General features: G+C 40.0%; 1 protein-coding gene across 2 annotated transcripts in view; it reads right to left on the reverse strand.

The window, feature by feature from the left end:
- helz (helicase with zinc finger) overlaps positions 1 to 26,212 on the reverse strand; it is a 35,998-nt gene that overhangs the window by 3,123 nt on the left and 6,663 nt on the right. The window contains exons 3-31 of one of the 2 annotated variants that reach the window (XM_088341479.1): positions 25,272 to 25,308; positions 25,006 to 25,130; positions 24,151 to 24,207; positions 24,003 to 24,054; positions 23,834 to 23,909; positions 22,366 to 22,564; positions 21,997 to 22,104; positions 19,678 to 19,819; positions 17,692 to 17,847; positions 17,351 to 17,621; positions 16,361 to 16,487; positions 16,060 to 16,272; positions 15,723 to 15,862; positions 15,019 to 15,198; positions 14,240 to 14,341; positions 13,466 to 13,644; positions 12,755 to 12,873; positions 12,290 to 12,435; positions 11,906 to 12,053; positions 11,324 to 11,507; positions 10,829 to 11,057; positions 9,648 to 9,915; positions 9,466 to 9,511; positions 8,156 to 8,343; positions 7,885 to 8,089; positions 7,721 to 7,791; positions 6,311 to 6,806; positions 3,585 to 3,846; positions 1,343 to 1,982 (exon numbers count right to left, since the gene is read on the reverse strand). In XM_088341479.1, the coding sequence (XP_088197605.1) occupies positions 1,343 to 1,982; positions 3,585 to 3,846; positions 6,311 to 6,806; positions 7,721 to 7,791; positions 7,885 to 8,089; positions 8,156 to 8,343; positions 9,466 to 9,511; positions 9,648 to 9,915; positions 10,829 to 11,057; positions 11,324 to 11,507; positions 11,906 to 12,053; positions 12,290 to 12,435; positions 12,755 to 12,873; positions 13,466 to 13,644; positions 14,240 to 14,341; positions 15,019 to 15,198; positions 15,723 to 15,862; positions 16,060 to 16,272; positions 16,361 to 16,487; positions 17,351 to 17,621; positions 17,692 to 17,847; positions 19,678 to 19,819; positions 21,997 to 22,104; positions 22,366 to 22,564; positions 23,834 to 23,909; positions 24,003 to 24,054; positions 24,151 to 24,207; positions 25,006 to 25,130; positions 25,272 to 25,308 (5,166 nt within the window). Of the gene's footprint in view, positions 1 to 1,342; positions 1,983 to 3,584; positions 3,847 to 6,310; positions 6,807 to 7,720; positions 7,792 to 7,884; positions 8,090 to 8,155; positions 8,344 to 9,465; positions 9,512 to 9,647; positions 9,916 to 10,828; positions 11,058 to 11,323; positions 11,508 to 11,905; positions 12,054 to 12,289; positions 12,436 to 12,754; positions 12,874 to 13,465; positions 13,645 to 14,239; positions 14,345 to 15,018; positions 15,199 to 15,722; positions 15,863 to 16,059; positions 16,273 to 16,360; positions 16,488 to 17,350; positions 17,622 to 17,691; positions 17,848 to 19,677; positions 19,820 to 21,996; positions 22,105 to 22,365; positions 22,565 to 23,833; positions 23,910 to 24,002; positions 24,055 to 24,150; positions 24,208 to 25,005; positions 25,131 to 25,271; positions 25,309 to 26,212 lie in introns of both variants that reach the window. The other variant, XM_088341478.1, reaches the window with a different exon arrangement.

Consider the following 26,212-nt stretch of genomic DNA (forward strand, 5'->3'; position numbering starts at 1 on the left):
TAGTTTTCCAAATATCATCGGGCCATTGAATGAACCCTGGTGAAAGTAAAAAATAAATTGAGACATCATCCATATGCATACAGTTCCAGTGAACATCATGCAACTTTCCACAAATAGTGGAACATCCTCAAAGATAATTAGAAATAATTGTCCTTTCATGTTCATATGCAGATAGGCGCCTTGCATGGCTGCCATTGGTGTGCGAGTGTGTGTGTGAATGGGTAAGTGTGAAGCACATTGTAAAGCGCTTAGGGAGGTCTTCATTGACTTGAAAAGCGCTATATAAATGCAGACCGTTTACCATTCATGCATTATTACTTCACAAATGAATATGAACGGCCTTTTATCAGAAATAACAAACATTAGAGGATTTTGTTTTTAGGTTATTAACCGATCTGGATGTGGTACAAAGATTTTTCTAAAAATATGAGAAAAAAAAACCATACAACTATTAGAAAATTTGTGGGAAAAAAAACACGCTTTTAAATAAAAATTGAAAACTTTTTCTTGTGCAAAAGTTGCATACATTGATTAGTTTTATTATTTAAGAAAATAATGCGAAAATAAATTTGACAGAGTAGACCCGCGAGTTTTGGCATCCCCACCTTCCAATGTTTTTACGTTACGAAGTGGAAAAAAATGTTTTTTCTGCCATTTAATCCGGCATTTTCTCCACCAAATGATTTTGAGAGCCCAAACTTTGCGGTGTTTGTTCGTATGAAGGGTGACATCTCTATGATGCAAATCTGCTATTGGTCGAAGTCATATAAGATGCTGGTTTGGGTCATTGCTTTACGAAGATGCCTTTATGCTATTGGCTCCCTTTCTCTTCCTTCAGATAAGAATGTCGCGTAACAAACTAATTTGTCTAGCTATGGGTCCCAAGACATGCAGTAATGTTAAAGGGCGAATCATAAACATGATAACCATCGAGTCTACGATTTTCAAAAAGTATGAAGAAGGCACACGAATTGATACTTTCGCTAAGTGCCGTAACCAATTGACGATCGGGACTTATTCGAAAATAATGGGGCGTTTAAATCAAGGAAATCTTGGTATGCCATGTAATTTTCCTTTTCATGTATATTTGTTCATGTTATTTAATCTCAGTGTTTATACAAATTTGATGTTTTTACCTGGGGTCCTAGGGGTTTGGAATTCTTTAGCTAATTATCCTAGGTTTCTATACACCAACAAATGACAATTTTATCCCCGCACATCAGAGTGGATCAATGTCATATCCTAGGGGACTGTATTTTGGTAGGCAGCCCGCTCAGAACAAAAACTCTTCAAGTATGCATCTTTGAGTTCGAAAAAAATAAACACAAAATCCATGCTTTACCTCATCTACACTGTGCAGGGCAGTGGTTGCAGATGTTCTTGGTGACAATGATTGGTAGGACTCCTGGTCTTGCCCTTGACTGAGTTGAGCTTGCTGCTGCTGCTGCTGTTGATGATTATGATGATGGTGTTGTTGTTGCTGCTGCTGTTGCTGCTGATGGTGGTGTAGCTGCATCAAATGGACTTGCTCTTGCCTGCCGGGCGGCGCCATCAGGGGAAGTCCGTATGGAAGGCCGTGGGCCTGGTTGCCCAGAAGCTGGCTCTGCTGTGGCGGGCTGGCGGACGGGCCGCCGCCGTGCGACCACTGTGCCTCCTGTAAAAGGTATTTGACTTGAGAAGGAGGGGGGCTCGCCGGATGGGCTGGCGTCGGGTGTGGGTAGCAAGCGTTGTTGTAAAGCGGATTGCCGGCAGGGTGCTGCTGCAGAATGTTGTTGTTGAGCTGATCGCGTCCGCTTTCGTGAGACAAAGCGGGAAATGGGCCGGCGTGGTTTGACGCGGAAGCTAAAGACGACGAGAGGTCAGCCGAGGCACGGGACTGGCGATATTGGAGAAGGCGGGATTGAGGCGGGGGTTGAATTTCACTTGCTTCCCTGGTTTCAGGCAGCTCCTGTTGGGGGATCTCCCTCAGAAGGCCTGTGTATCTGGTGAGCAAAAACACAACACATTAAATCTTGACATCAAGAAAAAAAAAAGAAGGGCTTTAACCTATGTTTTTTTTTTTTTAAACATATTTTGTCTTTTTAATGTTATCAAAGAAAACGCATCCAAAACACTACAGAGGGCATAAAAAACATATTTGTACGCATGGCTAAGGTCCCCCTCCCCATACTGAGTGGTTGGAAGAAAATATCAGAAATGACAAAGTTGTAACACAACAAAGGTGTGGACATTCAATGGTCAAAATACCTCGAGTGTCAATAAAATTATTTCTAACCTCGAGGGATAAATAAACTACATTTCATATTACTTTCTATTGCCGCTATTGTAAACAAAAAAGGATTTAATGAAATGATTTTCTTTGTAATAAAAAAACTATTACATTATCAACTGTGCACAAAATAAAAAACAACATTTTGACTGGGAAAAAAAAAAAAAGAATAATTCTTATCCAATATTAAGATTGGTAAAATATTGTTCAGGAATTAAAAACAAAAACAAACGACAGAAATGATGTTAAAAAAAATACAGGAATCAAAAAGATGGGATTTTTTTCCCCCCTGAGATATTAGACAAATTTTCCAAGACCCCTAAAAACATTTTGCAAAATTACCTAGAAACTAAATTATAAATACAAAAATTCATTGATTAATTTTAATCTTTCATCAAATAAAAAACTTATCTGGGTTTGGAAAAATACACATGCCCCTCAAAAACTGAAATGATGCGAAAATACGTTTTGGCACTGAATTAAGTGATAAATTGGCAAAAAACACAGAAATCTTTTTCACGGCACTGTACATTAAATGTCTATCCATTATCTTCACCGCTTATCCTCAGTAGGGTTGCGGGGGTGCTGGAGCCCATCCCAGCTATCCACAGGCAGTGGGCAGGGGACACCCTGAACTGGTCGCCAGCCAGTCGCAGGGCACACGAGGACAGACAACTCACTCGCTCATTCATACCTAGGGACAATTTGGACCGGCCAATTAACCTGACATGCATGTTTTTGGAAATGTGGGAGAAAGCCGGTGTGCCCGGAGGAAACCCACGCAGGCACGGGGAGAACCATGCGAACTCCACATGGGGAGGCTGCCGCAGCTGGACTTGAACCCTGAACCTCTGCACAGTGGGGCTGCGTATTAACCACACATCCGCCGGGCCGCCACATTAAATGAACCAAACTTCAAAAAATAAACCAAAAACAATTTAGTGATCTTTGACCCCATTTAAGTATTTTTTTTCTAATAGTTTACTGTAAAAGCAGGTTACTCTTTTAAATTACTGGTAGGAAAAATAACATTCTGCCAATAGGACAAATTTGACATTTGTTTTTCATGGTATATATAAAATAATTTACAGTTTTTTTTTTTAGGATTGAAGTTACTAATACAGGTGGAGTTGAGTTTATATTTCATCTTTTTTTCCCCCAAAAAATTTGAAACCAGCTTTGCGGTGGTTGGTGACTTGGCTGAGGTTGGGGGCGGGGTTGCGGTAGAGGGTTTACTTGGCAAAAAAACATTTTATAGGGCGTACATAAGTAATAGGGTTGAAAACCACTGTTCTAAAATGCACAGTACTCCAACCTATTGAAAGGTTGCCCGGCGGCAGCAACAGAGTTGGTTTCCTCCTCCATGTTGGCACCGAGGCCCCAGCCAGCTGCGCGATGCAACGGATGGGAGTAGCGAGTCATGCCAGGCTGAGCGAGGTGAGGAATTGGCTGGGGCACGGGAAAGGCCATTCCCCCCGGGAGGAAAGGCCCGGGGGCTTCGTTCCACTGGCCTAGCCTGGCGGCTTGATGTTGCTGCTGCTGGTTTAGGACCTCGAGAGCTAATGGCCTCCGGAGATCTTAAAAAAAAACAAAACAAGAATGTTAATATCTCTTTTTGTGATGTTGCATATGACTAATGGAAATAGATACAGTAGACCCACAGGATATGGCATTTTTACGTTTTACGATGCTAAACAAGATTCTTTTCAGCCAGTTTGCAGACTTTTTGCCAAAAACCTTTGGTGATCGTGCGCCTGACGTGTTATATCTCTAAAATGCCTCTCTGCTATGGGTCAATTGGTATGCGTCAGGACATCATGAAAATGGAGATTGGCTGAATTCCCTCCTACTATGGCTTTCTCTTTATCCAATTCGGATTCTTATGTGCTTTGTACAGTACTTATTCACCATGTGTCCAAGGTTGCAGTGATGCTATTATGAGAAGCGAAAACATGATAACTATACAAACGAAACTTGAGATATATATGAAGAAAGCACATGAATAGCTACCATCATTAAGTTGCATGGCCATAAGCGATCGACGAACAAGGTGATTTGTAGAAATAAGGAAGCGATTAAAGCAAGGATATCTACTAAAGGCATGACTAGCCTTGCAAGTAAATCTTAAAATCAGTTTAAATTATAATCCACTGTCTCCTCCACTGCATCCACCTGCTACTCCACTGTACCAGTTCATTACGTTACACCAAAAGTAAATCAAGTTTAATTTTCTTTTACCTGAATATGTATTCATAATGTTATTTAATCATATGCATGTATATTACAGATGAAATGTCTTCACTATATTTTATTTGGTTACTTTTCTGTTTTTTTCGAGAGGACAGGGTCTTCAGAAGGCATTAGATAATTACCATAGTTTTTATTCTCCTCTACAGGGAGTGCAGAATTATTAGGCAAATGAGTATTTTGACCACATCATCCTCTTTATGCATGTTGTCTTACTCCAAGCTGTATAGGCCCGAAAGCCTACTACCAATTAAGCATATCAGGTGATGTGCATCTCTGTAATGAGAAGGGGTGTGGTCTAATGACATCAACACCCTATATCAGGTGTGCATAATTATTAGGCAACTTCCTTTCCTTTGGCAAAACGGGTCAGAAGAGGGACTTGACAGGCTCTGAAAAGTCAAAAATAGTGAGATATCTTGCAGAGGGATGCAGCACTCTTAAAATTGCCAAGCTTCTGAAGCGTGATCATCGAACAATCAAGCGTTACATTCAAAATAGTCAACAGGGTCGCAAGAAGCGTGTAGAAAAACCAAGGCGCAAAATAACTGCCCGTGAACTGAGAAAAGTCAAGCGTACAGCTGCCAAGATGCCACTTGCCACCAGTTTTGCCATATTTCAGAGCTGCAACATCACTGGAGTGCCCAAAAGCACAAGGTGTGCAATACTCAGAGACATGGCCAAGGTAAGAAAGGCTGAAAAACGACCACCACTGAACAAGACACACAAGCTGAAACGTCAAGACTGGGCCAAGAAAAATCTCAAGACGGATTTTTCTAAGGTTTTATGGACTGATGAAATGAGAGTGAGTCTTGATGGGCCAGATGGATGGGCCCGTGGCTGGATCGGTAAAGGGCAGAGAGCTCCAGTCCGCCTCAGACGCCAGCAAGGTGGAGGTGGGGTACTGGTATGGGCTGGTATCATCAAAGATGAGCTTGTGGGGCCTTTTCGGGTTGAGGATGGACTCAAGCTCAACTCCCAGTCCTACTGCCAGTTTCTGGAAGACACCTTCTTCAAGCAGTGGTACAGGAAGAAGTCCGCATCCTTCAAGAAAAACATGATTTTCATGCAGGACAACGCTCCATCACACGCATCCAAGTACTCCACAGCGTGGCTGGCAAGAAAGGGTCTAAAAGAAGAAAAACTGATGACATGGCCTCCTTGTTCACCTGATCTGAACCCCATAGAGAACCTGTGGTCCCTCATCAAATGTGAGATTTACAAGGAGGGAAAACAGTACACCTCTCTGAACAGTGTCTGGGAGGCTGTGGTTGCTGCTGCACGCAATGTTGATCGTGAACAGATCAAAGCACTGACAGAATCCATGGATGGCAGGCTTTTGAGTGTCCTTGCAAAGAAAGGTGGCTATATTGGTCACTGATTTGTTTTTGTTTTGTTTTTGAATGTCAGAAATGTATATTTGTGAATGTTGAGCTGTTATATTGGTTTCCCTGATGAAAATAAATAATTGAAATGGGTATACATTTGTTTTTTGTTAAGTTGCCTAATAATTATGCACAGTAATAGTCACCTGCACACACAGATATCCTCCTAAAATAGCTAAAATTAAAAAAGCCCCACTCCAACTTCCAAAATATTCAGCTTTGATATTAATGAGACTTTTGGGTTCATTAAGAACATGGTTGTTGTTCAATAATAAAATTAATCCTCAAAAATACAACTTGCCTAATAATTCTGCACTCCCTGTATAAGGTAATTTCACTTTGCAATCCCCACCAAAGAATGGGTTCAAGTCGTGACCTGGGGGTCTACTGTACATTCAAGATAACATACCAAGTCCATCAGCGTGCACGGCATCTTGGCCTTCCTCCCCAAAATTTCCGACTCTGTTGTTGTGTTGTGATAGACTTGGGTGGTGACCTCCGAGATGGGCCATGGGAGTCCTTATAGAACCACTCATTTCTTCCACACTACCGGAGTCTGGTGCCTCTAAAGTGGGAGACTGGATGGGCCTATGTGGTGCGATATTGCCACTAAAGAAGGACGCGTTGTGAGCGCCGCTAGGGAAGGCAGGGCTGAGCTGACTCTGCTGGACCATCGCTGGATGTTGAGACTGGTTGACCCGGTATGGAAGCCTGGGGACCGGAACCTGTTGAGGGAGGGCTCTTGCACCTGCAGGATGCGTGGGGAAGGCGGGATTGGGGGGTGCTAGATGATAATTGAGCGCTCTTTGAGCTGCAGAGGCTTCTTTGCGGTGAAGGAGCGCATTTGGGAAAGCCGCCATTCCATCGGCTTGGGGTTCCAGACTTCTATTTGTGTCGAAATCAGCCTGGGGAAAAAAAGTTAGAGCAGGGGGTCAGCAACCCAAAACGGTGAAAGAGCTATAATGAATTAAGAAAACAAAAACACAAATATGCCTGGAGCTGCAAAAAAATGTGAAAACTTGAATAGACCTATTTTTATTTTAAAACGAAAAGGGGTTCCATACTTAAAAGTGAGTCCCATAATATTTACTCTGAATGCTTTTTAAAGCTTTGTAAATTGTGAAGAATGTTGTGTCATATTTGTCGCACAGAAAACCACAAAACGACCAAAGATACACATAATTCACACTATTTTTCACCATTTTAAATATTTTTGAAACAGCTCCAGGGAGCCGCAGGTTGCTGACTCACATGTTAGAATGATTTATTTTGTCAATTATTACCCTGGGTGTAAATGCTTTCATTTTTTTATTCTAGGGCAAACTATCTCATCACATATAAAACCATCCAGTTTTCACAAAACCAGAGTGAGAATGCTTTCAGTATTGATTAGTCTTGGTGTAAATGCTTCATATTTCTATTAGAGAACTAACTTTGTGATTAATGCTTGTGCAAATATGACTTGACAGAAAGTCTCAAAGAGCTGCAAAAACCACCATTACAACATCCCCTGATCTGAAACCTACACGAGGGCAAGAAAAACTAAAAAAAAATCAGAATGAGAAAATTAAAAAATGTGCAACTCGTGCTTGTCCTCTATCACATTAAGACAACATTGGTTTTACACAAGGGAAAACCCAAGTCTTCCAGGCTTACATACATTTCCATTCAACTAACTTTAAAAATAAAAATAAAAAAATCAATCAATTCATTTCTACTGTGTTGCAAATTCAATAAAATCAAATCATGCAGCCAGCCTTTCTATGTGAATTGCATTTCAAACACTGCCCTTGTGGTGACTTATGGAGCTACACTGTACCTGTTTATCTTTCATTTCCGTGTTTTTCCTCTCAGGTGTCTGCTCTGGCTTGGGGCATCCTTCTAATTTACCTAGAAAGCAGTCAACAACAACGTTGTTACGAGCAATAAAAAACACAACATTATTTCAATAAGTTATTGTGATATAAAAAAACTAAAGCATGCCATTTCTGACTGCATCCAATTGCATATCCGTGTCAGGACTCGGTTGGCCCACTCCGAGGGGTGAGGGGTGCACCACGCCGCCGCAAGGAATCGGGGAGCCTCGATTCTGGGCTTGCAAAAGGTTGAAGTTGTAGGCCATGGCCGCTTGGTGGCTCATGATGCGTGGGTCGACGGCAAAGCGGTTCTGGTAACCGGGCCAAGGTAACTAAAGAGGAAAAACAATAACTAAGCTGATTTTCACTTAGATTATCTAACCAAGAAAACCACTTACTGGAAGGGGCATTGGCATAACCATGTTTCCACCATAGACTGCGGGAACATAAAGGATGCTGGCTCCGGTGTGAGGATCGATTCTTTGAACGGGACTTGGTGACTTGCCTAAGCCGGCTGGGGCGGCACCCATGGGCGGTGTAAAAGCTTGGATTGGGTTTCCCATTAGAACAGCTGGATTGGGTTGAACTGCAATAAGAGAAGACACCTTGGGAATAAACCTTCTAACGGTTTCAACTGCTTTTGTGCTAACGGGGGTTCATAGTTTATTTACAGGTTAGGTGGGATTGTCTTAAATAGTGTTTTTCCAAGGAGTGTGCCGTGAGACAATAAGTAGTAGCACATTACTATTTTCTATATTATTTATGTTTTAATCTGCTCATGAGGTAGTACAAATAATTGTAATAACAAATTTTGTCTGAAGAAGCAGTTTAAGCTGCAAAATATATTTCAATCAAATAAAACTTTCGTACATTATTATGACTAAAAAAGAAAAAAAGAACAAAAAACAAAGCCTAGTATAAGTAATTCGTTGTACTAGTCGATAATATTTGCTCATTTCAGGAAATATTTTTGTTAATTTTCTTGAAAATATAAATTAAATGTATGAAATAAAATAGTAAAAATATAGTCTAATTACGAAGTACAGCAAAACTATAAACCAAAGTTAATAACCTATTTTACCTTCTGGGCCCCAAGGACCAAAAATGAAAAGTCAAACTTTATACAGTCTGTTTTGGCAACATGATAATTAAATTCAACAAGTGCTGGCAATTAACTTTCTAACATGTTGGACAAACAAGATTTTGAAATCAAAAACTTTGTGCCTTGGCTCAAAAAAGGTTGAGAAACACTGGTCTGAGAATCTTTTCCTATTGTGAGTGATGTAAACTGATTATTTAGTTAATGAGATCCGAGCATCTCGGACAATGATGAGGACACATTCCAGCAAATTTAGTAGAAATCGTGTATTTTTTAAAATGAGTTGGCAACACACATCAAATGTTTTGGTCAAGGTTCTCTGGAACAGTGATTTTCAACCACTGTCCCGCCAATGTCACTTTTTCAAATTTAAAATTTTACAAAACATTTACGAATCATTTTCTGCAAATATGTCATAGTCAAGTGTCTGTGCTGTAAAAACTGGGGGCATTATGAATTATATTGTAATTAAACATCCTGTTCAGTGTCATTTTATAACATTTTTGGTAAGTGGTGTGCCGCAAAATTTTTCCAATGTAAAAAACATGCCGTGGCTCAAAAAAGGTTGAAAAACACTGCTCTGGAATATAGAAGACTGGGATTACTCACCATATCCTTCAGGTGGCAGGTGTTCAGTATGGTTTGCATGTTTGGCCTGCAAGATAAAGGATCATTAAAACTGATAACAGAGACTCCACAAAATTCAACCAAGAGTCTACTCTATGATTGGTCGCAAGATGGAGAACATCATAATTCCTATTGCAAGCAAACAGACCTCGCCCGCAGCTTACCTTAGGGGGTGACTGCTGCTGTGCTTGCTTTGTGGATGTTGCCTGCACATGCTGAGGATGAGGATGGTGGTGGGGGTGTAGCGCCTGTGAAGTCGGGTGCCCTTGCAGGGGCCTGAGGGCACGTGGGATAAATTCCGGGGCCAGAGGGTTGAGAACATAGGTCTTCTTTAGCTCCAGGGCCTCCAGTTGGCACTTTATTATTTCAAAAGTGATGCCGTGGAGACTTGAGTTCTCATGACAGATGGTAATGAAATGCTCCCAAAATTTTCTGAGAACAAAAAACAGGAGAAAGTATAATTCGTGGTCGATTGGAAGCGAGAAGTAATATCACATAAATATCAGGTCTAAACTGTACTTATAATTTGGGATGCACCAAATTTTCGGCACAGAATTTTTTTTTAAACATCATTGACCAAAATGCAACCGAAATAAGGCTTATGAGATAACATTTTTCTTTTGAGGAAGTCGCATTGAAGGTGAGGCGAGCCATGTGAAGCTGGCTTTCAGTGGGGGGGGGAGTTCTGTCTAGTTTTTAACCAAAAAATGTTTGTGTGTCCCTCTGATTTCAATTTTTCTAGCCGCTAGACAGAGTTTGGATAATGCTTGCAAAGCTAAAACTGCAGATCTAACTTTCAACAGTTTTAATCCGTAAACAAGTAGTTTCTGTAAAACATTGTCTGTTCGTCCATAAAGTCAAGGAGCTGGCACTAAGCTATGTGCAAGGAAAATTACATTGACTCGTATTATTTGGATAGTGACTCATTCGTTGCATTAGACTGTACAGAGTACAACCCAATCGTCATCAGTTCCCTTGTTATGCTATTTTTGTTAGCCGCTCTTTAGCTAATGTTTACAGCTAATATTTAGTCTGTAAACACGTAGTTTTTGTGAGACATTTAGTCCGTTCCTCCTCAAAGCTGATTGGATGGTGCTAAGCTATGAATGGCGAGAGTTTAATTTGCAGTATTAGACTGCCCAACTACCGCACCCTACCACCACGATGATCATTATAAATTCCCTCCTACTTCCGTTTTCTTCACTTTACTATCCATATTTATTTTCAGGTTTTTTTTTCTCTCATTTTATTGCATGCCCAGTAGAATTTTGTTAGAAACGGGATTACAAAAATATAAACTCACTCAATTTGCACAAATCTACCACTCTCTATACTAGTAACTTACCTGCAACGTCCAACGGAGCACAGTGCAATTGGGTCACCCACGACCGCAACCAGTGACTGAGCTCTAGTGATGGCTGTGTTGAGCAACTTGTAGTTGGACAGAAAACCGTAGTCCAGATCCTCAGTAGAGTCCTCCACCAGCTGCTCTTTCCTTTTAATGGCTGTTTGTTTGCGCTTGCAGGTATGCCGCGTCCGCACAGTGCTTAGGAACAGCACTCGGAATTGTTTACCTGAAATTTAAAAAAAACTTTATGAGTGCTCATTCTATACAGTTCATTTATAAACAAAAACATACGTATACTTTGTTCTTAAATAAAATGAATCTTTCAATTTAAGAGAATGCCCCCCCCCCAAAAAAAAGAGTTCCCCTTTCTTAAAAATTACTAATAGCGCTGGCGAGCAACCAAAAAAAGGCAGAGCAAGCTGGTGTAAGTGGCTGATCTTAGCAGCTAGCGGAGAAAAGCTACTAAAAAGGGCGATAAAAGATTGTAATTACCTTGGACATTGAGCACTCGTTCCACGCTGACCTCATGCATTCTCTTTTTCCGGAGCTCGGCCCGAATACGAAAGACCTGGTCCCAATAGGGTGAAACCACGCCGATGCTGCCTTCGTCAAGCTTTCCCCAGGCTACAGGCCACTTCTTGCGCAACTCCTCCACTCGCTCCACTATCTCAAACACCTGGAAAATCAAAAAAATATATATTGTTTCAAGTTTCATTATATCTTGGAACATCACTACGGCTTCCAACTTCCCCATCACCTAGTGTTCTCTTTTATTGATGTTTACTATGTTTGTGTACTGTAAGTCAAAGCTAAATCGATTCCACCCTGGTCATCCTAGAAGGGGGATTACCACTTGTGAGGTTTTGAGTTTTTCCTTGCCCACATGTTGGTTTAAGATCAGGTAATGGTGTAATTGTAATCCGGTGCAGTCCTTTGAGACATTTTTTTGTGATTAAGGGCTATATAAATAAATGTGACTTGACTTAAAACGTTGATCTTTTCGCACATAAAAGCCTGGAAAAATATTTAGAAAAATACTTAACTCGAAGAAATCATTGACTCATTCCCAAGTACCTCAGCATTATTGTAGTAGGCGGTGCTGTTCTTCTCCTGGACGTCTTCACCTCGTGCCGTGAAGAAGGTTAGAGGATAGAAGTCCTTGTGAGACGGCTGCTTTCCACTTGCCATCAGCTTGCCATCATAAAACAACTCTGAAGTGTAGCTGCAATGTGAAAACAAAGAAAAAGAATGATAAAAATACAACAAAAAGCCAGTTTAAAAATAATATTAGATTCTTTGGAATTTGCAAGCACCAAAAATTAGATAAGTCTACATGTTTCGATCACATTTATTGTCAAAGTATAGGATTCAAGAGACTGTATCAGCATATTCAAAAATTGAATCAATCTATAATTGTCTACCTCTCACAAGGCCAACACACAGAATCCTTAAACCTACTTGATAATAGCTTCATGGGAGCGGTAGTTCTCGCACAGAAGGATGCGGCACGGAAATTCAGCAGGGTAGTGCTCATACAGTCGGTCCAACAAAGACACGTGCAGGTTTCGCTCACGGGCAAACTCGCTGTACACAAACGGACTGAGCTGTGAATTAGAAGAAAACCACAATGACATGAGATTGGTCATTTGAATGAATACAAAAACATTCGAAGATGAGAAAAAAAACAATGTTAATGTAAGATGTCCGGAAAGGAGTAGGAAGCATCATATGCATTTCAATTCTATAAAAAACAATTTCAGCATGGCTTCATGAGCTTGTGCTATACCAAAACAGTTCCTCACAGGTACCTCAATTTGAGTTACTCAAAGAATCAATAATATCAGGACATGTATGTAAGTAAACAACAATCAAATGTCACACAAAACACCAGAAATCAATATTCCGTTTTACTTGGGAACTAACCTGCATATGATCTCCAGCCAACACAATGCGGGTACTGCTGCTAGCTAATGCAAAAGGCAAGATCGTTTCACACTCCATAGCCTGGGCTGCTTCATCCAACAGGATATGAGTGAACGAGCCTGTGTGGAACAGACAAACACATTAATTTCACTCTGTTATCTCTAAAATCTTGTAGATATTACATATCTATCCCTATATGTTGATTTGATCTTATTTTTATCTTTCAAGTCTTCTGTTAAATGTTTATCCTTGATTGCCATGTCTACATGTAAACAATGTTCACTATGTTGTGATCATTGACAATAAGGACAATTTCACTCTTTACTATTTACCTACAAGTAAAATCCCATTTCCCACACAAAATAAATTAACAAGTCTAGTCTCATTAAAAAGCCAAAGTGTCTTTTGAGGATACAAGATAGCAATTTGTTAGACGTTTAGCAGCAATTGCTTCTGTTCCCAAGTGTTTACATCACCGTCAAACGATCGGCGAGGCCTAGCTATCGAATGCGGGGAGCAGTCTAATGATGTAAAATACATTAAAACAGGCAGATGGTGTTCCCATGCAACAAAGCCCCTAATAGCGCGAGGCGAGGACTATTTGACATTAATAGGAAAAGTTTGTGATCAAGTAAATCAAACCTCCAGAAAATTATGAAACCCAAAACTATGTCTTTTTTGAGCCTGTATATAGCATATTATGCGTCTCACCAGGCTCCAAGTCGAGCTGGCAGAGGTATTGGGATGTGCCGAGTGTGACCACAACTACACGATGCCTGAGGATATCGTCCCTTGTTGGCATTTTGAAAGTGACCTGTGTGTTGGCGATCAGACAGTACTGCTGCACCACTGGATGGACCGTCTTCACCCAGCGGTTCCGGAAGTATACCCTAAAAGAAAAGATGAGTAAATTTGAAATAAAAAAATCTCAACAAAAATTCAAGGACACAAATTAAGAGTGAATTCCTCAATTCAAACAGGCCAGTCAAAGAATGCAAGGGCAAACCAGAATTTGTCTAGGTCGGAACCCTAAATCACAGAACCCAGCGACAATTGCGAGTCACACTAAAGGACTAAGAAAACTTCATTTACAGTGAACAGCCAACAATAACAATAGCAGCTAGCAGTGAGCCATGACTTGCAGTCAAGTGGCCAACATGAGTGGCCCGAGAAGGAAACAGGAGAAAATAATTCAAATAATCCAGAGAATCGGCGACCATCACATGCAGGGTGTATGGTAACGTTAAATTAAAGGCAACACGCTGACAGGTCATTTGAGCTTCCCAAGTCGTAAGATGGTGGCTAAACATTTTAGCTTTTCAAGTTATGTAACATATTTATACATTTTTAAAGTCTTTAAAACAAAATCATGTTTATGAGATAGCACATGACTAGTGAATCAAAAGCGTATTATCAAAATGAAGTATTTTTTACAACAATCAGGGTCACTAATGCAAACTGGGCATTTATTGAGCATATATGTACCTGAGAGGTCTGGCGTGTGGATTTCCTGCTTCAACATAAGGATGAAGGTAGTCCTTAATGTAAAGGTCAGCTGCACTGTTGGAGTGGGTGCAGATCAGAACTCTGCTGTGGAGATAAAAGACAAGCCGCACAGAAATCAGACTTTGGATTTGCTGAAAACATTAGGCAAATTATTTTCTGTTTTAATCAATAGTTAATTTCTAACGTGTTGCAAAGAAAAACAGCACATTTCAAAGGATATTCCCTGAGCCAGCATTCCACAACCAATACAATACAAGACTAGACTTTTTGCGTGCTAATTTGATGAGTGAACATAAACGAGAGCTAAAACCAAAATATATAGGTTGATCCAAAGAAGATTTTAACTTATAAGTAATAGCAAAAGCACGATGTGCTACTGAAGTGCAAAATATGTCACAGTATTTACCGCTCAAAGACATAAGTAAATGTATGTCACTAAACCTTTCACCTCCGCTTGTCTTGCCTTTTAAAACATCAATAATTAAGCCACAGCATTGAATATTAGATGCATTCAGAGTGAAAACGAAAACTACATGTTCCATTTGCTACCTGGCTTCACTCAAAAACGGTTTGTTGCCTTCATGATCTATGTTGTCGATGTTTAGCTGAGAAAAAAAAACTGAACTTGTCATGTATTTAATTTTTAATCAAGGACTGCGCGATGTACACGTTACATGCCGTTGCATAATTCATTGCGGTTTTACGCACTATCAACCCAGTAATTACGGCAATCCAAGAGTGCAGGTAAACAACAATACCTGCTCGTTTCCTGGCGGAGGATGTGCTTGACGGCCTGAGCCAAAGTGAAAGTCTTGCCGGTGCCGTAGGGTCCGATGATGAGGACGGGAGGCAGGGGCATGGAAAGTGGGGTGGTAATGGCCAGAATGGCTTCCTTCTGCTTGGCGTTCAGACGCGGATCCAGCTGTTCGTCCCACTGCCTGACGGTCCAAGAAAAAAGTCCCGTGTTAATTATAGGGTTAAAAGACAACCTACTTGGAGATTTTTTGGGGGCCTTTTGAAAAAGGTGCTTATTTGTTGAAATGGCTGAAGCGTGAGTAAGAGAACATTTATGGGTTGTTTTTTGTTTTTTTCAATTAATTTGTTGAAACAAAATGAGACGTTTGTAGGGAACAAGATTTTTTTTTTTTTCCGTAAACGTCAAAACAAGGAGCTGGAGATTTTTAAAATAAAATACTTTATCTAGGGTACCAGGGGTTCAGAGCGCATTAGTACCAAAAGTTTTACTACCCACCAAACGGCAATTTCCCCTCGCCATCCCCACCTCAGAATGGATTAATGTCCTATCCCGGGGGTCTACTGTAAATATCAAATCCAGCAATCTGCAAGCTTGGTTAAAAAGAGGTTAACTACAGTACCTACACTTGGCTCCAGCAATTTGAATTAATCGTAAAATCGAATTAACGGGTGTTGTGTTCAGATAGCATTACCAATTGCAAATTACCTGTTGGGGCTCCAGGGAATGGTCGGGACAAGGCTAACATCAGGGAAGAGAAAGCTACTGTCTTTACTGTCTTTGATGCGGTCCAGGGCGTAATGCATTTCACACAGTGGAAGCCTGTTCAGCTGGAATTGGAGCTCCACCTAATGCACAAACGACATATCACAGTAAGCAGATAAATAGGTCAAACTATCCAAACAATTATAGGTTTCCATATTTTAATGAGGATAGCATGCAAACAATGACAGAAAGGGGCGGGATAATTAACTAAACCCTCAAAGAGAAATGGAAACCAATTTTAAACAAACAATTTAAGTCAGGTGAGTGCGCAATCACTGACCTGGATTTTCCTGTCAGGCAGTAGTCCAAGTTCATCACAGCAGTCTTTGCAGATCCTGAGGAAAATATACTCCTTGGTCTTCTCCTCGATCACAGCTTCATAGACGCGCTCTTTGACCCCCGGAGGAGCCTGAAGGCTGGCACCTTCCAAGCCCAAGGGCAGGAAGAGAACAGAATTCACCTTGGTCATTACTAGCCGTCCTGCCAGTGTGTCCTGAGAGTTGAAGGAAATGCAGATGCATTGAACCAGAGTGTGGATCTTTAGCGATACAACAATGGTTATTTAACAAAATCAATGATACCTCAGACAGTGTTTTTGTGAGTTTAAAACGTGCAAAGAGTTGTCCATTCTGGGCATACTTGGCTCCAACGGAAATGCCAGTCAGCATGAAGCTGGATACCAGCTGTAGGTTTACTTTGATGTTAAACCTTGCAAGACACACACACAAAAATAAATCAGCCTTGTCTTGTGTGTAAGAGGAAATCCTTCAAAAATAAGACAATACAGAAAATTGATCAATTTAGAACATAAATTATATTCCAGCTCCCATATCAGACAACGTGTCTTAATATCTGTTTAATGTTTTATGTTGGAAAGGAGTAATTCTGCCAACTAATTGTCTTTGAAAAGGATATTTAAGATTAGTCCACAGATAAATAACTGAATATATAATTTTACCTGTGCATGCGTAATATTTAGTACCTCCTAGTAGTGCAAAAAAACTTTCACTCAGTAAAAAAAAAAATGTGTTTGAATACTAGGCAAAAATACGTGAACTATCATACTAATGTTATTTTTTTCTTAAATATAATAAAAAAATCATAGGTCAAAAAATTTGCAATATCTAATTTTTTTTACATTGTGGAATCTCTACCTATGGTTGCCACATTGTAAGCCTGAAATATTGCTGATACGCTTTGTTCTGGCGCACTAGTCTTCATTCGCATTAGACAATACAGTGCCATCTAGTGGTCAAATATGACATACTGGGGCGCTTTAAGTAGGGTTATATTTCTTTATATGCCCCTCTCCCAAGGGAATCTTATCCACCCCTACCAAAAGTTTAACTGTGAAGGTGGAATTTAAAATCAACAATGACTCCTTGTGGTAGGTTAAAACAAAAAAGTAATGTGTCTTATGTTTAATAAACGGTGGTAGGATAATCAAATAATAAATACTAACGCAATGTCAGGCAGACAAAAAACTCTGCTTCATTCATTAGTTCAGATTATACAATTTATATTGAATTAAAGCAAGACTCTTGTACATTTAAAACAAAAAAAATACTCACTTGCTAACTTCTTTAAACTGTGCAATCTCCTCGATGTAGAGAAGGTCATGCAGCCGGGCCTGGTAATTTTCCCTGGTCAGCGTCTTGTCCAGAACGGACTGAGTAAAGAGCTGGTCGGCCGACAGCGGGATTTGATAGCGGGAAAGAAGGCTGCGCTCTAGATCACACATGGTCTCGTTCGGCGTGAACCCGACGAGCGTCTTGCAGGACGAATCCCAACGTTTTGCGGTTATCAAGAGCTGTTGTCTGGCTGCCATCAGATGTTCTATATCTACAAAGGAAAAATGCTTACAGTCTAATTCATCCGTCCATTGAAGGATTATTTCATTAAATAATCATACCTTCGATCGAGGCAGCATCCACCATGATTCGCTGCATCAGAACTGGTTCAGAGCCAAAATCGAAAACTATGGTCTGTCTGAAGGTGCCGAAGATCTCTGTGCTGAAGTACACTGTGACTATGTAAACACAGTGGTCTATACCATTGTCTACCGCCACTGTAAACACAGCAAAAGCAATAAATAAAATACTGTGTTAAAGTGAAGAGTGTAATAATTCACCACTAGAGGTCGTAATTACTTAGAAGTCATCTAAAGCGTGTGCATTCAAACAAGACAAGCTACAGAAGCCCGAAGGATGCCTCAAAATTTGGAGGCCTACTTCCATATTTTCTTTTCTGGCAAGTATGAAATTCAATCAGAGGCAGGACATCAAGGATACTGTTAATCCCCAGGAGCGACAACAAAAAAACAGAGCAAATTGGATAAACCCCAAGTGAATGAAAAGAGCAAAAAGCTGGAGATGATAAGAGACGGTAAATATGCACAACACTTTGCTACTAGACAGGCCAGTAAAAGATTACATTTGTCAAACATCGGGACCCTTAATTGCAAAACTCATTGACATTCGCCTGCAAGACCTCCTGTGGAAGGAGAGTGACACTCAAGGACAAAGAAAGTTTTATTTAAACGTAGCAGCTAACAATAACAGCGAGCCATAGACTGCAGCCGAGTGGCTAACATGAAGAGCTCGAGAGGGAAACAGTGGGGTAAAAGCGCCAGAAGCCTAAATCATAGACTCAACGACTTCCATGAGCAGCTGTCGAAGGCGAAAGACACTGAATGACGATGCAGGAGCAGATAACAATAACAGTGAGCCATTGCCTGCAGGCCAAGTGGCTAGCATCGGTAACTAGAGAAGGAAACAGTGGAGAAAAAAGGTGGAAGATACCCAAATCATTGGATTTGGCAACTATCACATGCAGAACTCAGATATGGAAGGTGAGAGGCCAGTGGTAAAAGCACCAACAGGATACATTGGCAATATGTTTATACGAGCATTCGTAGTACAGTGGAACCTCGGTTTTCGAACGCCTCTCAGTTCGGACAAATCGGTGTTCGACCAAAAATTTCGAGAAATTCTTGCTTCGCTGTTCGGTCAAAAAATCGGAGTTCGAACGCCGGTACGCTAGGGTGCGATGCTGAGCGGCGTACGGGTATTTTAGCCCTTAATTATGCCTCCGAAGAAGGTCGGTGCAAGCAGGACAGGTGAAAAAAGACAAGTTGTTTGTACAACTATTGCCTTGAAGAAAGACATAATAGCTAAATATGAAAGAGGTGTACGAATTTCCGATCTTGCTAGTGAATACAGCATGGCTAAATCTACTATCAGTACGATAGTAAAGAATAAAGAGGCTGTGAAATCGAGTGATGCGGCTAAGGAAGTTAGCGCGATAAGCAAGCAACTGCCGCAAGTTTTGGAAGAGGTTGAAAAACTTTTGAGGATATTTCTCTCCCCACCGTCCACCACAAAGGTAAGAAATCCTATTCATAATCCTTTTTTTATTTTTGCACGTTCATGTTAGCGTAATCTTTCGTACGGAAGATTACGCTAACGCGAACGTACGATTAGCCTGGGTTAGCTTCATGTTTACGTTCATGTTAAACATTCAGAGTGTTGGAACAGATTAAAACGATTTTAAATTACTTTTAATGGCAAAAACGATTTTCGGTGATCGACCAAATCGGTTTTTGAACAGGGTTCTGGAACGGATTATGGTTGGGAACCGAGGTTCCACTGAAATTGGATGGCGGCCAAACAGCGGCCATCCAATTAGCTTCTTCAACTTGTGTAGCATAATTATTAATTTCTTAACCTATGTGTCATTCAAAAAACCATGCTTAGTACTTAGTATTTAAATGAAGAGTGATCTATTGAAATGAATAACACATTTTTACACCACCGGTGTTGCTAAATAATACCCACTGGAGCTTTAAGATAAAGAAATGCATTTTTTACTTCTGAATATCATATAACAAATAGCCTACCTGCTGTTTCTTCACATGGAGTCCACTCCTGGGCGCCGGCAGACACGGATTGTATCTGCTCCCCTGCAGAGACTCCAGTGATGGAAAAGTGTGGTCTGTGGGCATCGTATAGGAGGGCGATGCGACATAACTTTCGAGGAGGCTGCTCAGACACACACACACACAAAAGAGAAAATACTTGGTTTGGTAACAAGAAATGAGTTGTATTTGTTTTGCTTGTAAATAGTAGTTAATTTCTAATGCGAACATTTGCATTGTCAGGGTTTCTACCGCTTAAGTTAGACTTTTTTAATGCCTTTTGAAATAAAATTTATGACCAAGTTCACAAAATCCCACATTTGAAAGAAACTAAACAAAGACAAAAAAACACAAATATTTCTTGTACACAATACATGGTACCTTGTACACATTACCCGGCACAGCTTTGAGCCATGACGAGAAAAGTATGATAGCCGCTTTTCATGAAATTTAAACTTTCGCACGGTCCAAAGTATACGTCTCTGACCGAAGTCGTTATGTTTATTGTGAGTAGACTTAAAACATGCGTATGCTCTAAAAGGCTCGACTGAAACCACATCACTGTTTTGATAGTTTCGTCATTGTGGTCATGCCATGTTGCCACGAAAGTAAATCGGTGAATTATTAAAATAAGATAATTGATAAATGTTACTGACTCTTTTAAGTTCAAATTAGTATAAATCTTATTAATGTTTAAACATTTTTAGGACTTTCAGTAATTTGATTTAAGACATCTTAATGCAAATTAATGCCTGAATTTTAGAATAATGCATTAAATGCCTTTTAAGACTTTTTAAAGATCTGCGGGAACCTTGATTATGCTCATTAGAACTACAGTCATACCTCTACTTACGAACGTCTCTACATACAAATTTTTCAGGTTACGAGCAAACTGAGTGTAAAAAAAAATACCTCACTGTACAATTTTTTTTTTGCAAAAGTAAATGGAAGGAGACCAACAGGAAGGCCGCGCTTGACGTGGAAGGATGGTGTTATGAGTGCACTGCAGGAAAGAGGTCTAAATATAGTGGAAGCGAGAGCTCTTGTTGGTGATAGGAATGAATGGAGAGGTGTTCTAAAAGGATAGTGGGATGTTTTGGACGCGTTCTAAAGCATGGGCAGGGCACGCGTATGATGCGGCAGGGGTAAACCAGTGAAAGCTGTCGGGCCCTGCTGTTGAACAGAAGAGTGTTGTGTCGCCCTGACCCGAGTGACATGGCCGCTTTCTTGTGTCTTGTTTCATCTGGAGGGACGAAAGCATTACCGACTTAGGTGCCGAGGTGCTTAACTTGTTTGGGTCTTTGGGCATTTGGGTTGGCCATGGATCAAAACATTTTGGTGTGTTTTTTGCTATTTTTTTCCCCTTTTTTATTTTCTTTGTTTTTGTATGTGTTTGTCTTGCTGTCGGTCACCCCTATTGAGGGATATGACCAGGGTAGTTGGATTGATAGAATGAATTTTATATATACAGACCAGCACCGTGCACGCTGCTTTTCGGCACTCCGCGGTACTGTACCTACTGCTTATTCTTTGTGCCCACTTCCTCTTTGTATCCACTTCCGGTCTCATTCCCGCTCTGTAAATAGTACTGTACTCTACTATATGCTAGCGATACGAAACATTAACGATGGACCTCAAGCACGACATTCGGAAAAGTGAGCAGCAAGGAGAAAAAAAAGGAAAAGAGTTTTTCTGGACATTGCAACCAAGCAGGAAATAATTGAACGGTATGAAAAGGGGATGCGTATTTGTGATGTCGCCAAAATATATGGCCGTAATACATCTACGATTGCCACGATTATTAAACAGAAGGAAGTGCTAAAATGTAGGGCTCCTTCCACAGGCCTCTCAGTCATTTCAAAGAAACAATCACCTATGAATGATGAGATGGAGAGGTTGTTACTTCTGTGGATGAAGGGAAAATAAATTACCGAAATTACAGGATCCCAAAAACACTGCTGAGGACCAGTAAACGAAAGAGGCCTGTTAAAAAGTAGGAGAAAATTTTTGTTATTTCCTTTATTCTTTGAACTTTTACATTGTGTGCCTCTCGTTTTTTTGTGGTATTGTAATTTCTTTTGTAACTTGTTTTATGTTCTGATGCTTTTTTATCATTTATTCTAAAAAAAAAATCATGCTTTTGCATTTCTTTGAACGGATTAGCGAATTTACATTGAAAAGGCGCCTCTGCTTACAAATGTTTTAGGTTACAAATCTACTCCCGGAACGAATTAAATTCCTAAGTAGAGGTATGACTGTGTTTGAAATTTCAATTTAAAAAAAAAAACACATCTTATTTACCTTGCAAAACAGCGAGAATGTCCAAGAGTGGAAGGATTTTTTGGTAGTAACGGTAACAGAGAGGCTTGAGCTGGTATCAACTCGGACTCCTTCCAAACAGTCACTTAACTGAAAATAGAGGACAGGTGTTGACAGGATTTTAAAAACCCAGCCAAGTAATATGCAGTATAACTGTAAAAAGTACTTCGAAAATAAAAACATATTGGTGTGTAAAAGATTCAGCAAATGCTTTCCAGAATGTCTGCACTTTCAAAAGGAAGAGGACAAATTTCTTTGCAAATGTATTCATACGCCAACGCAATTTGTTAATAACTATTAAATAAATGTGAAATTCTTGCTTTTTGTTTCATATCTTGAAGAGACACATACCACTTTTTCAGGGGAGAGAGAGTTCATCCACTTCTCTATAAGTGTCTCCATGTAATTCTCGGTGAAATGTTTGCTCTCCTGCTGTTGCTTGAGACGAATGAGGCGAGAAGCGTAGCGCTTCTGCCATTCCATAAGCTCCTCTTGCGAATGGGCTGACGTGCATTGGGCCCCGTATCGACAGAGACCTTGCTCCAAGTACCTGGATCAGAAGAATGTGTTTCGGCGTAAGTTCCATTGATTATGTTTTGTTTCCTTTTTCCATTCTGAAAAATCGCCTGTGGTCTCATATGGACATCTCATTAGCCACTAACGGCCCCAAAAAATGACGTCAGTTGTCGTCCGAGAAAAGAGAGGACTGGAAATGAGTCACTTGACGCCATGCAATAATATTCAGTCTGCAGACACTACTTGTAAGAAAAAAATTCTTATTATTTATGTTCCTCATGAGAATATTTTTATGATCTCTAGCATTATTATCTAACTTGGTCGTGTCTATACCTCTTAAGTATGTGCTCGAGTAGCTTTAGATTTGTACAGTTCTTTTTGTGTATTATGGTTACCAAAGTATACAGCCAAGATAATGCCACTTGATAAGAATAAGCGATATATTTTTCTTAGCCATGCGTGCTTTTCAGTGATGGAGATACTTGAAAATAGTATGTTTTGAAGTGACATTTTCACATTATGAACACAGTTAAAATACTTGGCACTTCCTACCGAATTTCAGCGTTGTGGTACTCATAACATCCATCCATCCATTATCTGCCCCGCTTACCCTCAGTAGGGTCGCGGGGGTGCTGGAGCCCATCCCAGCTATCTTCGGGCAGCGGGCAGGGGACACCCTGAACTGGTTGCCAGCCAGTCGCAGGGCACACAGGGACAGACAATTCCCTCGCTCATTCGCATCGAGGGACACTTTGAACTGGCCAATTAACCTGAAATGCATGTTTTTGGAAAGTGGGAGGAAACCGGAGTGCCCAGAGGAAACCCACACAAGCACGGGGAGAGCATGCAAACTCCACACAGGAGGTTCGGTCTCATGACCTCAGAACTGTGCTGCACACACGCTAACCACTGCGCTGCCGTGCTGCCTCATAACAATATATTTTTATTGTAGTTATTACAGACAACCACTGCAATGAATGATCAAATGATTGATAAACTTTACCGAGGGTGTATAATGTTTTTTTTTTTAGAGATAAATGTAAGTAAAGACACACATTAAACTAATTTGATTATGTAGGTGTTTTTAACAAAATATAGCCTACAGTTAAAAAAAGTTACTGGTTATCGGTGAATTTATCGATACGAAAAAAAATAAACAGTTACAGTGCATCCCTACTATATATGAATATACATCACAATGATTGCTTTTTCATGTAGCATCAGTATTGATATTTTTTAAGTCCTCTCTTGAACTCACAATTAGTATTCACTTTGTCGCCCTTTATTCTATCATGATTATCACCTTTTACAGAGGGTGTACTCCTCACTGCTGGTGACTCCTCGAGGAGGGGGCCTAAACTGCCAGCCATCTTGGATCTCTGTCAGAACAAAGTCGAAACAGTTGACGAAAATTAAGCAAAAACCTTTAAGAGCACAACTTGAGAATTCTAAATCCTAAATCGTTTTCCCACCTTCCTCGTGGTCGTCTCCATATTCTGGTGCCATGTCACTTTTCCCTACAGCCTGAAAAAAAAAAACACACACACACACATTATCGTGTCAAGGCTATTACTATAGTGAAACTAAACATAGCAGTGTGCTGAAAGTTGATTTACTGACCTGGATTTCTGAAAATAGAATTTTTAATCTGGACACGTCTTTTGCAATGATGCCATTCTGTAATAGAGGAAAAAATATATATAATTTAGATGACAACAATTGAAAACATAACATCACGGACATGACATTTTTATGTGTGATTGTTTTACCAGTAAATCAAGATCGATTACGAGTTCCATTTATAATTGTTAATGTCTTATTCTTGAGAGACATTATCATCAAGACAAAAACTTGGTGGAGCCTCCCCCAAAATAATCACTAGATGATTTATTTGATAAAGCACAGCCTCCTGTTGGAGGACATGATGGGAGCGCAGCAGCTTGATATTTACGATTGGAATCTGGAATACGGTATTTTCCGCACTATAAGGCGTACCTAAAAGCTTTCTTTTTTTTTCAAAAGCTGACAAAGCGCCTTATAATAAGGTGCACCTTATATATGGATCATTATTGAGTCGCAACAGGTCTCGCAACTATGGTTAACAGCCGCAGACTTGGTTTTCCCACAAACACCCCACCCCCCCTGTAGTGCTTTATTGTCCGGTGCGCTTAATGTATGGAAAATATATGACTAAAGACTTTTTTGTGGTGTTTTCTTCATATAGCTTCATTTTTTTGTCCATGGTTATCTTTTCAAAATAAATACTGAATTAAAGTTTCCTGCCAAAGTCAACCTTGAATGTTTTACAGGTTGAAAAAATACATGTGGGCATGCACTTATATTTACAAAATTCATTTATTCGTCTAACGTTGCTGAATTATATATTCATCTATTCCTTACTCGCATAAAACATTCGCATTAAATACATTCTGCAAAGCTAACTCAGCGCTCACAAGGTACAGTAAATATACGCACCATGGGCTCTCCAAACAAAGCTTTAGAAAGGATGCTCGCCACATCCTGCAGGCTGCCGTCCAACTTCATGGAATTCAAGCTGGCCTGGAGCAAACCGTCTCCTCCTGCCCTACCTTCTGCCAAGACTAGGATAGAAGGAAAACAAAAAACTTTAAGAAAGAAAAAATCCAACTTTTAAAATCATGGTAAAAAAAAATCTTGCCCAGCTCTAAAAAAACAATCTTTAAATCTTTACTGTCACTCCCGTAAACCAGCACAAGTCTTACCATGTTTGCAGTCCTGATCTGCTTCATCATATTTTTTCTGTTGGGAAAAGAAGAGAAAATTCAAAAATGGCCACTGTGGACACACTTCAGACATTCTTCTGGGATCAAAACATCACAAAAATTCAGAGAATCCATATCTAAGCCTTGTAATCAATGTTCGTCGGTTAAGATTACGCAACTCCAGTACTTTCCAAAATTGCTTAACATTGGCTTTTATTATTCTGAGAATAGAACTACAGATGGACATGAAGTGTTATTATTTGAGATGCAGATGAAACTAGTCATTGGAAATATTCGAAGCATTTACTTTCTTTTTGTCGCTCTCCTGATGTTTTTCTGCCAAAGTCGTTTTAATCAGGATTGACAGCTAAAGATGGACAGCTGCCCGGCCAAGTCCACAGATGAGTTTTGTTATTGCGATACAATGTGTTACTTTTCTGTACTAAACATACACAAAGGTGTAATGCCTATTTTAATGTTTTATACTTCTTTAGCAAATCAGGGCTGCCATAATTTGGGTTTATGTGTGCCGCAATGAGAGGGCTCCATGGCCATAATTCGCTAACACAACTACGTTCACTTGATATATTTTCCCTTCTCAGCATCGCCAGCACGAGTATATTTCTTTTTATTTACTATAGCTAATGTGCACAGATAAGATAATACCACTTCATAAGATTTATTTTCCTCAGCCAAGGCACATGTGTCATGTGTATTATGATAATAAGTGACGTATTTTCACATTAATAACACGGTTATAATCATATGCTCTTTCTGCAATATGTCAGTGTTACGGTGCTCAATGTCATTCTAAGTATTACTGATAAACGAAGTATCAAAACCACTGATAGAGGAAGTCATCTCTAGTCTCGCCACATACTACTTTTTGAGACACATTTACCAAAGCTGTTTAATTTATGTTGTTATGATCATTAACAGAA

The sequence above is a fragment of the Urocampus carinirostris genome, chromosome 8 (genome assembly GCF_059441175.1).
Source record: "Urocampus carinirostris isolate Australia breed hairy pipefish chromosome 8, RoL_Ucar_1.0, whole genome shotgun sequence".
In the NCBI taxonomy this organism is placed as follows: Eukaryota; Metazoa; Chordata; class Actinopteri; order Syngnathiformes; family Syngnathidae; genus Urocampus; species Urocampus carinirostris.